The following is a 13,720-nucleotide window of genomic DNA, read 5'->3' as shown; positions in this document are numbered from 1 at the left end:
CTTTCAGGCACGACTCCACGGGATCAATACGTAAATATTTAAATGCTAAATAATACTTTCATCTAAAAGCTCAAATTTATTTATTAAAAAAAAAAAGTTAGCAATGTTTAGGGGTAAGCAGTTTTAGGGTTAGTCCAGGTTCCACCTATAACTTAGGACCTCCTTGTCATAATTAATTACTTATTTTTTGGAACCTAAAATATATCCTACACCTTGAAACCTAGAACTTACCTTATCATAAGTTTCAAGGTCGATTTTAAGGTCTACCTAAAAACTGGCTAATTTTTTTTTTTTTTTTTTTCATTTTTAGTTAAGCAAGATGAAAGTGAATGCAATAGCAAAAATGAAAATCCCCATTTGTTAATAGCAACAATCTATAAATGATGAAAAAGTAAAATAAAATAAATTATAAAAATTCATAACATGTAACATAAAACTTAAATTATAGAATGTCGGTTCTCAATCATCCACGAAAATTTGGATATCAACTCACTTACAATTTAAGCATAAATTCTTACAAATAAATTCATGAGGGCCACTTAGGGTACGTTTAGTGATCATTCTTGAGTGAGCATTTGTCGCCAACAATCGAGAGGTCAACCTTGCCTAGCCATGGCAAGGTCGTCGATTCTCGTCTTTGGTAGATTATTGACCTTGTTTTCTAGAGGAGGAAGAAGAAGAAAAGAAAAGGAAGAAAATAACTCGATTTCAAAAATTATTCTCGAGAACAAATAAGTAACTTTTATTTATTTATTTATTGTTTTTATTCCAAATATATTTCTTGGCCAATAATCTATTCTAGGAGTTGAAAAATTAATTAATGTTAGCAAACGAATTTATGTTATTTTTTAATTCCGAAGAACAAAAGAACATAAATAGTCAACAATTGGCTGGTTATCAAATATGGCCTTAGTGAATCTATTTCTAATCCAATCCAGTTAGATTCCCTATATGGAATCAAGAACCAAGCTGCATAGTAAGGTTTCAAAACAATGGACTCGGGAATTAGATCGAATCCGACCAAAATTCAAAAACAGACCAGCTCTTATCAGGCTGATTTTTTTTCTAAATTATGCTCATCTCTAATAGTGATTTCATAAAATCTGACAATCAAGACATAGCGCGTGTTGTGTCCTCTCACGGGAATGCATGCTTCGATGCCATTTATTATTTCCTCCTCGTCAGCAAGTGAGTTGAAATTTCTAAGCGGAGTATTCAAGTGCGATCCCTTTGGGATATTCTTGAGAGCATTATTTGTTATTTTTATTTTCAATCAACATAAATTTACTCAGCAATCGTTAAATAGACGATGTCAGAACATCTCTACCTTCTCTTCAAAGCATTGATCTTCACCTAGGCTAAAATTTTACAAACGTGGTGCTCCAAATGGATTATTATCAAAGCCATCTAACGCATGCTGCTCATCTTGGTATAATAAAATCTAAGATGGAGACTCGTTTCTCTTGTCCCTAGTGAATAAGGTGACCAAAATTTCTCATATTGAAGCCAGTTGTTTCTTTCCCCATTCCATAAATTGTAAATTATAATATTTAGATTAATATCATGAAAATCACAAACTAATACACTTATGACAATTTTATCAAAAATCAAAAATTCAAAATCGATATATTTATGCTGAATTTACCATATATCAGTTTTCATTAAATTAGATTTATACCACAAAAATCACAAAATATATAACAAACGGAGCGTAAAATCTCAAACTATCATCAAACTTAGCAATTTAACAGTAAAATTTAATGGAAATTAACAAAGTGTGAATTCGTCATAAGTATATCAGTTAAGAATTATTAATAGTATTAATCCTATTTTATCGTACTAAATATGCAAAATTACACATAATTCAACATAAATAATATTTTGATCGAGTAGCAGCAACTATCAAGAAATTAAAATTAAATGGACCGGCGGGGGGCAAACCGGTAATTGGGCCCCCCCGCAAAGACGCCAAACCGCCATCGGACGGATCGTAGAAATATCATCGCGTCTCGCATCTTCTCTCGACTTTCTCCTTTCCCCAGCAATAAATAAAGGCCAAAGATTTCACCTTTCTGGCGTTGTGGTTGCCGCTGAGTCTCCCCTGCTCTCTCCCTCCCTCTCCATGCGCGTTCCTCTCCAGAAGGTCAGTCAGATCTGCACTGCCCTTCGTGACATTCCTGCGCGCTTGTTCTGCTGTTCTTTCTTGATCTTTCTAGTTGTTCGAGTAGCTGCTAGTGCGAGTCGGGATCTTTTTGCTGTGTGTTTTTAGTCGTTTTTTCGTGCGTGTCGATGCCATTCTTGAGTGATCTCGTCGAACCCAGATGGGGGTTTTGCTCTTTGCATTTACTGATTAGCTTGCTTTCGCAACTGGGTTCCTCCAGATCTGACGCGGATCGAGAGATATCGTCGTGGAAATGGACTTCTTTGATCGGTTCAAGATCTGGGTTTTGGCCGTCTCCCTTGTCGTGAACTGTGGATGTGGATATTACCTCCCTGGGAGTTACCCGCATAAGTATTCTGTCGGTGATACTCTGTCGGTGAAGGTGAATTCGCTCACTTCCATCGACACTGAGATCCCCTACAGCTACTACAGCTTGCCCTTTTGCCCGCCTCTGGAGGGTGTGAAGGATAGCGCCGAGAACCTCGGCGAGCTCCTCATGGGGGATCGCATCGAGAACTCGCCGTATCAGTTTAAGATGTACACCAACGAGTCTGAGATCTTCTCGTGCCGCACCGATCCGCTCACGGCGGATAGTTTCAAGCTCTTGAAGGAGAGGATCGATGAAATTTATCAGGTCAACCTGATCCTTGATAATTTGCCTGCTATAAGGTACACGAAGAAGGAAGAGTTTTTCCTCCGGTGGACTGGGTACCCCGTGGGAATCAAGGTTCAGGACACCTATTATGTGTTTAACCATTTGAAGTTCACTGTTCTGGTTCATAAGTATGAGGAGACCAATGTCGCTCGTGTTATGGGGACAGGGGATGCTGCCGAGATGATTCCAACTATTGGAAATGATGGTTCAGATGTGCAGGGCTATATGGTTGTGGGTTTTGAGGTTGTGCCTTGTAGTGTCATGCATAATGCTGATTCAGTGAAGAACTTGAAGATGTACGAGAAGTATCCTTCTTCGATTAAATGTGATCCGACCACTGTGTCAATGGCCATTAAGGAAGGGCAGCCCATCGTGTTCACTTACGAGGTCGCCTTCGAGGAGAGTGATATCAAGTGGCCATCTCGTTGGGATGCTTATTTGAAGATGGAAGGATCCAAAGTCCACTGGTTCTCTATCCTCAATTCTCTTATGGTGATCACCTTCCTTGCTGGTATCGTCCTCGTGATCTTTTTGAGGACTGTCCGTCGTGACTTGACGCGATACGAGGAGCTTGACAAGGAGGCACAGGCTCAGATGAATGAGGAATTATCTGGGTGGAAGCTTGTGGTTGGGGATGTGTTCCGCACTCCGTCAAACCCCGCACTTTTATGCATAATGGTTGGAGACGGTGTCCAGATTCTTGGAATGGCAGTGGTGACCATATTATTTGCTGCGCTCGGGTTCATGTCCCCTGCTTCACGTGGGACACTTATCACAGGTATGCTGTTCTTCTACATGATTCTTGGTGTAGTTGCTGGTTATGTTGCTGTCCGACTTTGGAGGACCATCGGCTCTGGTGATCACAAGGGATGGGTGTCGGTTGCATGGAAAGCCGCGTGCTTCTTCCCCGGTATAGCCTTTTTGATCCTGACCGTTCTGAATTTTCTCTTGTGGGGTAGTCACAGCACTGGAGCTATCCCGTTTTCTCTTTTCGTTATCCTGCTGTTGCTCTGGTTCTGCATATCAGTTCCACTTACTCTTTTTGGTGGATATCTTGGAGCGAAAGCTCCCCAGATCGAATATCCTGTGAGGACTAACCAAATTCCTAGGGAAATCCCACCTCAGAAATACCCATCTTGGTTGTTAGTCCTTGGTGCTGGCACTCTCCCGTTTGGCACCCTTTTCATCGAGCTATTCTTCATAATGTCTAGTTTGTGGATGGGCCGTGTCTACTATGTTTTCGGTTTCCTCTTTGTCGTTTTGATCCTTCTAGTCGTGGTTTGTGCTGAAGTATCTCTAGTTTTGACATATATGCACCTTTGTGTGGAGGACTGGAAATGGTGGTGGAAATCCTTCTTTGCCTCTGGTTCTGTTGCGATATACATCTTCTTGTACTCCGTAAACTACCTCGTGTTTGACCTTAAGAGCTTGAGCGGACCAGTCTCCGCCACTCTTTACCTGGGCTATTCCCTATTCATGGTCACCGCAATCATGCTCACGACCGGCACAGTTGGGTTCCTCTCCTCATTCTGGTTTGTGCATTACCTGTTCTCTTCTGTGAAGCTCGACTAAACTGATAGAACAGTTTTGAGAGGCAGTGGTGGCGGACGGGTATGTGGCTAGAGAGAAGGCAGACCCCACAAACTGTTCTATCTTGTATTACTTGCTTTCCTTGAGTTTTTACTTTTGCTAGGGATACAGTCAATGTAATCTGAATAATTCATTTGGTCTTTCTAATACAATTTTTTTTCTTGCTGAGATCAGTTCATGACACTGTTAGTGCATTTGGTTCATTTGTCGAAATGTTTTGGTAATGACGGTCGGTTCTAGGTAGATGATGCATCTTAATACAGATTGTTCTTTGATACAGTGAGTGGGTGGAATGCTGTGTATTCTTTTGGTAATGACTTGTGATCTAAGACTCCTTGCTTATGGTATTGTGATCCTAAGATTTCTGGCACCCTGCTTTTCTTATGTTTATGGGTCTTGCCCTTCTGGGTTTGGACTAATCTTGGTGGGCTTATAGCTGATTAGTCAATGTTCATTGCCGTCGAAATGAAATATGGTGTGCCAAGACTCGTGACCAGAGACTGCTTCTTGTAGTTTGGTCAGGGACCTAAAGAGCCTGAGAATTTAGGTTCCAAACGACAGGCTTTGGAAGCACAGCATTTGACCAAGAACCACTTACTAGCATCATAGTTCTCTTCGACTGTATATCAACAGCAATAAACAAAAAAATAATAATAATAATAAGGAAAAAGAAAAAGAAGGTTTCGCTATCGCTAAATCGCTAGAACTAAAATTGCTTGACGAGAGCTTCGGATGACCGACAGATTGTTCTGCCAAATCACAATATTTTCCATCACTTCTCTTACCTTTTCGTTCGGTCGGTCGGTCGGTCAGCGCGACACTATAAGAGTTAGGGAATCTTTAGGTCGACGTCCAATTACTTAGAGGTGTTCAGGCGGCACTCAACCATCATGGTCATGACCTTAAAGGCCATCTCATTCGCTCGTATATTTTAAAATAGAAACAGACACTATGATCAATGCCACCGCAGTGCGGCTCTAACTGGTGTTGGGAAACTCAAAAAGTAATTATAATTAATCAGTTAACTAATTACTTAATTATCCAAAGAACTTATCAGTAATGTCCAGATTGTCCTCCCCTAGCTTGTTAAAGTGTGCGGGCCACACATTTTTCTATTGAAAAGCACCATGCACCATACCGAAAGTTAGGTGATTAGCGCTCTCTTGTCGACACAAGTGTTGAAATAATCAATTTTCGAGTATGAGACTCCGAAGTTACATGTTGCTTTACTTCCTTGCAAATGAAGCCTGGTCCGACTCATTGAGAAAAGAGCAGAAACTTGAGAGATTCATGCAGATCGCAGATCACAAGCTTTTTCCATTTGCAGCCAAATTTGAGTAATCCATCAAATACGATGTGCTTTGAACAAAATATCCTCACCAATTAGTGCATGAGTATTGAATTAGTACAAAGAATTAGTCTCTGAAACAGATATGAAGGTGATTCGTGTCGCGTGAAGGAGGACTAAGATAACAGCGCGTGCGATTACTTGAACGAAGGGAGGAACGAAAACCCTAGACTCACGAAATCTATGCGCGAGAGCTGATAGATGCATTTACTTGTCCAAGATTTGCAGAAGGCGTTGATATCTTCGATCTGCTTTGCTATGTAGCAGTCGTTCATGTCGTGCAAATCGAACACGAGCTCCTTCGTGAGGCTATTGACTAGGTTCACCACCTCTTCGTCCACGGCCTCGGACTGTACTATGATCCCCGCATCCTGAAGGATCTCGATGTCTTCGGCACGTCGATGATGCTGTTGAGGAAGATTGCATAGCAGGTGAAATACGGGGCGGCAAAGGCATTGCACTGTTCATAAGCCACCAAGTTCCGAAGCAAGGGCCCTGTGCAGTCGTCGACGAACAGGGTTGGGATTCGGAGCTCCCTGTCCTCGAATTCTATGTTGAGGAGGTTGCCGGTATTCCTCTTGAACTTGACGCCGCATCTGCGAAGTATTCTCACTTCTTGCAGCCAAAACTTGCCTGGAAAATTATCGTGTCTGTTCCATCTCGCCCTGCGGGACCTTCGAGGATGGTAATCACTCGGGACGAAACTAGAGTGAAATAGACAGAGGAGATGATGATGCTGCCTTTCGTCTTGCAGCTTTATCTCGCTGTATTCGCCCTTCTGGGGTCCTAGAGGCTCGAAGAACAGGAGCGCGAGCTTGTTTAGCGAGTTTTCTTCCTCACCGGAGGTGGTCAGCTCGTAGATTTGCTTCAGCACGAAAAAGGGCAACTGGTTCTCGAGCATCAGCAGATCTCTGGTGATGTTGGGAAGCATCCATCTCGTCGCAAATATCGGTTCTTCCACATATTCAAATTGCTGATTTCGGGACATACAAACGGGCAGACACGAGAAAGCATCAGCAACCGATGAATTCGAGCGAGCCAAAATGCGTTAAGATGGTTGCCAGGGATTGGAATCGATAGGTACCTGATTGCTCTTGTGATACAACCGCATGAGCTCGACGATGAAGCAACCGTCGAGAACCATCATCTGGATGAATTGGTTGCTGTCGATATGTTTGAACTCCTCTGAGTAACAACTCCTCGCCCTGCCTTCCAACTTCTTGATTGCAGTCTGGAGAGCCACCTCGCGGTCCTCATCGCCGATCTGTTTCATGAGACGCTTGTACAGCCTCAGCTTCTGAGGTTCCATCGGCCTCAGCTCCTGCCGGCCCCAGTGTAAAGGACCGATCGAGACGACCCGAGGGTTGTACGCCTTCTCATCGACCTTGCGAATGTGCTCCGGAACCCGAAACATTGACCACTGCTTGCCAAAACGGCGCTCGTGGTGATCGGTTGTTGATTCTCATGGAGATCTTTGGCAGCCGTCATGTCGTCGCTCGCATCCGGCTTTCCCTGAGCTTTGCGCTTCTTGTTCTTCATATCTCCAAGACACCTTAAGAAGTCGTCTCTCCCTCTCTCTCACTAGTAGATTAACAATGGAAGAATATTTCCAATATGCAACTGGAACACAAGCAATCACGTGGCAAGAAAATAAAAATAAAAATTAAACTTCACGGGTTTACATAGAATGAAAGCTTGAATAGTTCAGGTTTTTCTACAAAATATTTACTTTGGTCTTCAAGTTTCAGTACTTTATGCATTCATGCGTGATAATACCTTCCTCAGATCCAGGACCAAGCAGCTTCTTGGAAAAATATGACATGGTACTAGGTTATCATAATTGGCTGGCGGCATATTATTTTGTAGAATAATTTTGCATTTATTTCTAAATGGATTAATATTAATTTTTACTTATTTATAATTATGAGTGCGTGCATATAGATGTTGAAGGGAAACTGCAACGAAACAAAGCTAAAGAAGAGATAAAAAGGAAGATGCAGCGCAGATGCAAAAAGCTAAAGTTAAGAGAGAGAGTCAATTTAATCACCCTTTTTCTCCATCGATAAGGTAAACCAATTATTGTATGCACTGTTTGAAGAAATTAAGATGTGCCTAATTAATCGAAATCCCAAAAAAAAAAAAAAAAAAAATCAATAATCGTTTCGTTAAATTCACATTACGGATGTCGAGCCCCTAAAAGTCGTATTCGAGAGCCTCCTTCCACGTTGTTGCGAGAGAAATTTGCTTTCTGGCTAAGGAAATGATCATCGGCTGACCAAATAATATGCAACTCATTTTGATAGTGACACCTGAAATTAAAGTATGCATATTATTCCCTAATCCCCCTTGGAATTGATCAAGGTCTGCAAAGAAAACCCTGAGACCTCACAAGCATCCCGTTCAAAGTTTTGACCAAGATACATGAAATCCCGAACATCCTTAAGTTAACGAGGATTTACAATGAAAGAAAGGTCAAACCATGAACAGGAATTGCTGTCAAAAGGGTTGCTGAAAGATTTCCGATCTTCATCTGGGTCATCTTAGAGAGAATCGTTTTTCTGGTTGGGTTGTATTCCCGCATGATATCAAGTTGGCGAGCAAAGACAAAAGATATGATGTGGCAAGCACGATCGGGCGCTTAGTAGGTGTGAAATCGGATTAGATTATGGGCAAAGTTTCGATCATTACGATGCAAGATCATATTTTAATCGCGACCATGACATCTTGATCGGCTTTTTGCATATTACTTTGTTTTACGGAAGAAAGCAAACATGGTTCCCTCCTTCGCACGCCTCGTCCCTGGCGCATTGCCAGCACAATTTCCACTGGATTTTCTTCATTATTATTGTCGTGTTCACACATCCCTCCACGCAGTCAACGTGCTATGAAACCAATGATTCTTTCTCGTACTATAATGCTCAGGATATTTCGCCTGGTATTTTAATCGATTCGCTTATTTTTCACATTATATACTTACATTAAAACTTCACCTAAGTTACACTTAGTTTCAAGAGATTTCGGATGGAGACGGATCTTGATCGGACGATAGACTTACATGTCTGCACATTAGTTCGAGATTATGATAATGTAAAAACAGAGCCAGCTGTGCATCAAGACAATTGTACAAAGTCTTCCTCAATAATCACGAGGAAAGACGGCGAATGATTCAAAGCCTAGGACCACCAGCTGAACAGGCGACTATTTCTTTTCTTGGACATCATCATAAATCCAAATTGCTACGCTAGGTGTAGTCCTTTTCTCGATGGAAACCACCTCCGACCCGCACAGGAAGTGCTGCCGGTGGAAGAAATGGTGCTCTACAGCTAAGCTCATGTATTTGAACTATCCAACAGGGGAAAAAAAAACAGCTAATACAGTGGGGTCGACAAAATGTTAGGTTTATGTTTTACCTGACATTGACTTGATTTAATAAAACGAATCTAAATACAGCAAAGTTCTATCATTTGGTGCCGAAAAATACGGAATGTTAATTGAAATTGGTAACAATAAAATAAACTTTTGGTAAAGCTACTTTTTTCACCTCTATTCGAATGGTAAAATGTATGACAAGATATTATCAAAACGTGAGAGCTGAAAAATGCACTTGCTCAGCCAAGATTTGCAAAATTTATTGATGTCCTCAATTTGCTGGGCTATGAAGCAATCGCTGAGGTCGTGCATATCAAACACAAGCTCCTTGGTGAGGCTGTTGATGAGGTCCACCACCTCTTCGTCGTCGTCCACCGATTGAATTATGATGCCGGCGTCTTGCAAGATCTCGATGTCCTCCAGGGTCTCGATGATGCTGGTGAGGAAGATCGCGTAACAGGTGAAATATGGTGCGGCGAAAGCGTTGCACTGCTCATAAGCCACTAAGTTCCTCAGGAGTGGCCCTGTGGACTCGTCGATGAATAGGGTGGGGATCTTGAGCTCCCGATTCACGAACTCTATGTTGAGGAGGTTGCTGGGGTTGTACTTGAACCGGATGCCGGCTCTCGATAGCTTCTTTGCCTCGTGCACCCACAGCCTCCCTGGGAAATTCTCGAGCCTGTTCCATCGAGCGCCCCCTTTACTTCGTGAACGGTGATTGGCGGAGGGGATGAAGCTCGAGTGGAATAGCGCGAGGAGATGGTGATGCTTGCCCCTGTCGTCCAACATGATATCGTCGTACTGTCCCTTCTGCAGCCTCAGAGGCTCCATGAATAGGAGGGCAAGCTTGTTTAGGGGCGTCGCATTCTTGTCGGACGTCGTGAGGTTGTAGATCTCTTGCAACACAAACATCGGCAATTGGTTCTCGAGCATGAGAAGATCTCTAGTGACGTTGGGTAGCATCCATCTTGTTGCAAACATTGGTTCTTCCACAAATTGTCCCTCTTCGTCCTAATCTTGACCAAAACACATACAAAAGGATACATTTATATGAAGCATGTGCAAGATCACTAATTGTAGTGAAAGGATATCAAATCGAACACAGGACTCTTCTATAAATTCTGCATCTTGGAATTAATATGAGTAGTTAATCACAAACCTGATTGCTCTCATGGTAAAGCCTCAAGAGTTCCACAATGAAGCAACCATCAAGAACCATCATTTCGACAAACTCGTCGGAGCTAATATCGTTGAACTCCTCCGAGTAACAGTTCCTTGCATCGGGCTCCAATTTCCTCATCGCTGTCTTGATGCGCTCGTCAGAATCTTCGTAACCCATCTGCGCGAGGAGGCGCTCATAGAACCTCTCCTTCTGAGCTTCCATGGCTCTCAAGGCGTGCTGGTTCCGATGGAACGGGCCGATCGAGATGACCCTAGGGTTGTACGCCTTCTCATCGACCTGACGAATATGCGCTGGAACCCTGAAGATCGACCACTGAGGGCTGAAACGGTCGGCATCATGGTCGACTGTGTTACTGGGGAAATCTACAGCAGCTGCCGCTATGTCTCTGTCTTTCTCTTCTAGCTTTCTTGGAGATTTGCGCTTCTTGCCCATCTCGGAGGCCTGCTCTTTATTTTCAAGACTCTTCAACAGGTTATAGTCTTTCTAGGTGAAGGAGATTCACAATGAAGATCTCTCTCTACTTTCCAGACTGGAAAACGCGGCATCCACGTGGTGGTATGACAATTTTTTAGAGCCAAATAGAACGAGTTTGAACAGTTCACTTACGTTTGGAATATTTGGTCAAAAGAGAAGGTAAGAGAAATAGGGTTTATCATATTGGGCTTTGCCGTCAAGTTTCCTTTTTCTATTCGGTGGTTTTAAAACTTACATTTTTATGGTCACACTAGACAGAATCTGCCCCAGATACAAACGAAACGTTTTGGATGTAGCGACATGTTCAAGGAATTTTATTGGCTTGTGTCATATAGTTTACTGAATATAATCGAGAGATTTGCCCAAGGCTCCTGTACAATATGTCATATGGTCGGCCAATTTGATCCGTTCATTTTTTGGACTAGGAAAGATGCGAGTCACCCGGTCAATGGGCAAATATGCGACTGTTTGCTTAATTCGGTAATATTGAAAAAATTGTTCTTGATTAGTAGAGATAATCACCGTCATCATCAAAGTAAACTTTACAGAGTATTGTACCTTAAGTGCAAAATAGAATGCGCAAGACGAGGTCGTGGGGGCTGATTTCATGAAATCCAGACATAACAATGCCTAACATGATCATTTCATAGTTAAAAAAGTGAAGGGGATTTGAAGAAAATCGATAACCACCAATCAAAGATATGATTATTTACGTGGTTAAGCTGATTTCAACATACCATCCTTTTTTTTTTCACTGTTATTAGGTTTAAAACATTGTAACAACGCCCACGGAAAATTAAATCTACATGTCAAACTTTTATGCGGAACTCTTTCATAAGAGTTCTGTAATCTTTAGGTCGACGTACGATTTCCGCACAACAATTCTTGAAGAATGCTTAAGGTGATTAGGCACTCACGGTCACAGTCATGATCATTAGGCCATCTCATTTGCCTTATAATATGAAAAGATCAATTCCAAGTCCCCTAGCTACCACCACAGGGAGGCACTAACTGGTGTTAGAAGCATCTACAAGTAATTATAATTAATTACTTGATTACTTAATTAGAAAAAGAACTTGTCAGTTCGTCAAGACTCTGCTCCTCTAGTATATTAAACAATATCTCCTTACTATTAGTGTTCGACTACTGAATTAGTAGAAAGAATTAGTCTCTGAGAACAGATATGAAGGTGATTTGCGTTGCCCGAAGGAGGACTAAGAAAATAGCGTGCATGCGATTACTTGAGCCAGGGGAACAGGAATGACAACCCTAATCGGACAAAATCGATGCACGAGAGCTGATAGATGCATTTGCTCTTCCAAGATCTGCAGAAGGCGTTGATGTCTTCAATTTGCCGTGCTATGTAGCAGTCGTTCCGGTCGTCCAAATCGAACACGAGCTCCTTGGTGAGACTATTGACAAGGTTGACCACCTCTTCGTCCACGGCCTCGGACTGTACTATGATCCCCGCCTCTTGAAGGATCTCGATGTCTTCCGGCACATCGATGATGCTGTTGAGGAAGATCGCATAGCAGGTGAAATATGGCGCAGCGAAGGCATTGCATTGCTCGTAAGCCAGCAAGTTCCGAAGCAAAGGCCCCGTGGAGTCGTCGACGAAGAGAGTCGGGATCCGTAGCTCTCTGTTCTCGAATTCTATGTTGAGGAGGTTACCGGGATTGCTCTTGAACGTAATGCCAGATCTCCGAAGTATCCTTACTTCTGCCAGCCAAAACTTCCCTGGAAAATTTTCGTGTCTGTTCCATCTCGCGTCTCGGAACCTTTGAGAAGGATGGTAATCACTTGGGACGAAACTAGAGTGATACAGAGCGAGGAGATGATGGTGCTTCCCTTGGTCGTGCCACCTTATCTCAGTGTATTCGCCCTTTTGGGGTCGTAGAGGCTCTAAGAATAGGAGCGCGAGCTTGTTTAGCGGGATCGCTTCCTCGTCGAAGGTGGTGAGCTTGTAGATTTCTTGCAACACAAAAAAGGGCAATTGGTTCTCAAGCATTAGCAGATCTCTGGTGATGTTGGGAAGCATCCATCTCGTTGCAAATATCGGTTCTTCCACATGTTGGCCGTGCTGATTCCCGAACAGACAAATGGACAGACACGAGAAAGTATTAGCAATCAATGAATCAGAGCAAGGAAAAAAATTTGTGTCGGATGGCATTTGGGATAGGAATTAATAGGCACCTGATTGCTCTCATGATACAACCGCATGAGCTCGACGATGAAGCAACCGTCAAGAACCATCATCTGGGTGAATTCCTCGCTGCTGATGTGGTCGAACTCCTCTGAGTAACTTCTCCTTGCCCTGCCTTCCAACTGCTTGATCGCAGTCTCGAGGCCCACATCGCGGCCCTCATCACCAATCTGCTTCATGAGTCGCTCATACATCCTCAGCTTCTGAGCTTCCATCGCCCTCAACTCTGGCCGGCTCTGGTGGAAAGGACCGATCGAGACGACCCGAGGGTTGTATGCCTTCTTGTCGACCTCGCGAATGTGTGCTGGAACCCGAAAGATCGTCCACTGCTCGCCGAAACGACGCTTGTGGCCCGTCCCATGATTTCTATGGAGATCGCCGGCGGCCGTCATCTCTTCACTTGCTCTCACCTTTCCCAGAGATTTGCGCTTCTTGTCTTTCATGATCTCAGAGACACCGCAAAAGGCCATCTCTCTCTATGGTCGATTAACAATGAAAGAATATTTCCAGCAGGCGCTGGAACACAAGCAGTCACGAGGTATAAAGATTAAACATTACAGGTTGAGATAGAAAAAAGTTTGAATAGTTCAAAAGGTTAGGGTCAGAAATATAGATTTTGGTCTTCAAGATTCAATACCTTTATGCAATCGTGCGTGATGAGAACCTCCTCAGATACAAGACTAAGCAGCATCCTGAATGAGTCCGACATGGAACGAGGAATCTTATTTGAGTGGCGG

General features: G+C 42.9%; 4 protein-coding genes across 5 annotated transcripts; 1 reads left to right on the top strand and 3 right to left on the bottom strand.

The window, feature by feature from the left end:
• The first annotated feature begins 1,992 nt into the window (after nucleotides 1-1,992).
• On the top strand, nucleotides 1,993-4,720 carry LOC104436144 (transmembrane 9 superfamily member 11). The gene is made up of 2 exons (XM_010048875.3): nucleotides 1,993-2,143; nucleotides 2,382-4,720. The coding sequence occupies exon 2, from the start codon at nucleotides 2,415-2,417 to the stop codon at nucleotides 4,386-4,388; it is 1,974 nt and encodes a 657-aa protein (XP_010047177.2). The 5' UTR covers nucleotides 1,993-2,143; nucleotides 2,382-2,414; the 3' UTR covers nucleotides 4,389-4,720.
• A 986-nt stretch (nucleotides 4,721-5,706) lies between these two features.
• On the bottom strand, nucleotides 5,707-7,516 carry LOC104436143 (UPF0481 protein At3g47200). The gene is made up of 2 exons (XM_039308347.1): nucleotides 6,839-7,516; nucleotides 5,707-6,727 (listed from the first exon to the last, which is right to left on the bottom strand). The coding sequence occupies exons 1-2, from the start codon at nucleotides 7,166-7,168 to the stop codon at nucleotides 6,110-6,112; spliced, it is 948 nt and encodes a 315-aa protein (XP_039164281.1). The 5' UTR covers nucleotides 7,169-7,516; the 3' UTR covers nucleotides 5,707-6,109.
• Nucleotides 7,517-9,199: 1,683 nt separating this feature from the next.
• On the bottom strand, nucleotides 9,200-10,861 carry LOC104436142 (UPF0481 protein At3g47200). Its single transcript, XM_010048872.3, has 2 exons — nucleotides 10,283-10,861; nucleotides 9,200-10,134 (listed from the first exon to the last, which is right to left on the bottom strand). The coding sequence occupies exons 1-2, from the start codon at nucleotides 10,736-10,738 to the stop codon at nucleotides 9,298-9,300; spliced, it is 1,293 nt and encodes a 430-aa protein (XP_010047174.2). The 5' UTR covers nucleotides 10,739-10,861; the 3' UTR covers nucleotides 9,200-9,297.
• A 1,134-nt stretch (nucleotides 10,862-11,995) lies between these two features.
• Nucleotides 11,996-13,720, bottom strand: LOC104436141 (UPF0481 protein At3g47200). 2 transcript variants are annotated; one of them, XM_010048871.3, is made up of 3 exons: nucleotides 13,621-13,720; nucleotides 12,974-13,499; nucleotides 11,996-12,860 (listed from the first exon to the last, which is right to left on the bottom strand). In XM_010048871.3, exons 2-3 carry the CDS (start codon nucleotides 13,451-13,453, stop codon nucleotides 12,018-12,020), a joined length of 1,323 nt encoding a protein of 440 aa, XP_010047173.2. In that variant the 5' UTR covers nucleotides 13,454-13,499; nucleotides 13,621-13,720; the 3' UTR covers nucleotides 11,996-12,017. The 2 variants fall into 2 exon arrangements, with proteins under 2 accessions (XP_010047173.2, XP_010047172.2); XM_010048870.3 differs by having other exon boundaries at nucleotides 12,974-13,703.

The sequence above is a fragment of the Eucalyptus grandis genome, chromosome 3 (genome assembly GCF_016545825.1).
Source record: "Eucalyptus grandis isolate ANBG69807.140 chromosome 3, ASM1654582v1, whole genome shotgun sequence".
Taxonomy (NCBI): Eukaryota; Viridiplantae; Streptophyta; class Magnoliopsida; order Myrtales; family Myrtaceae; genus Eucalyptus; species Eucalyptus grandis.
Note: the sequence above shows the minus strand (reverse complement) of the source record. Positions and strands in the feature narration are given on the sequence as shown.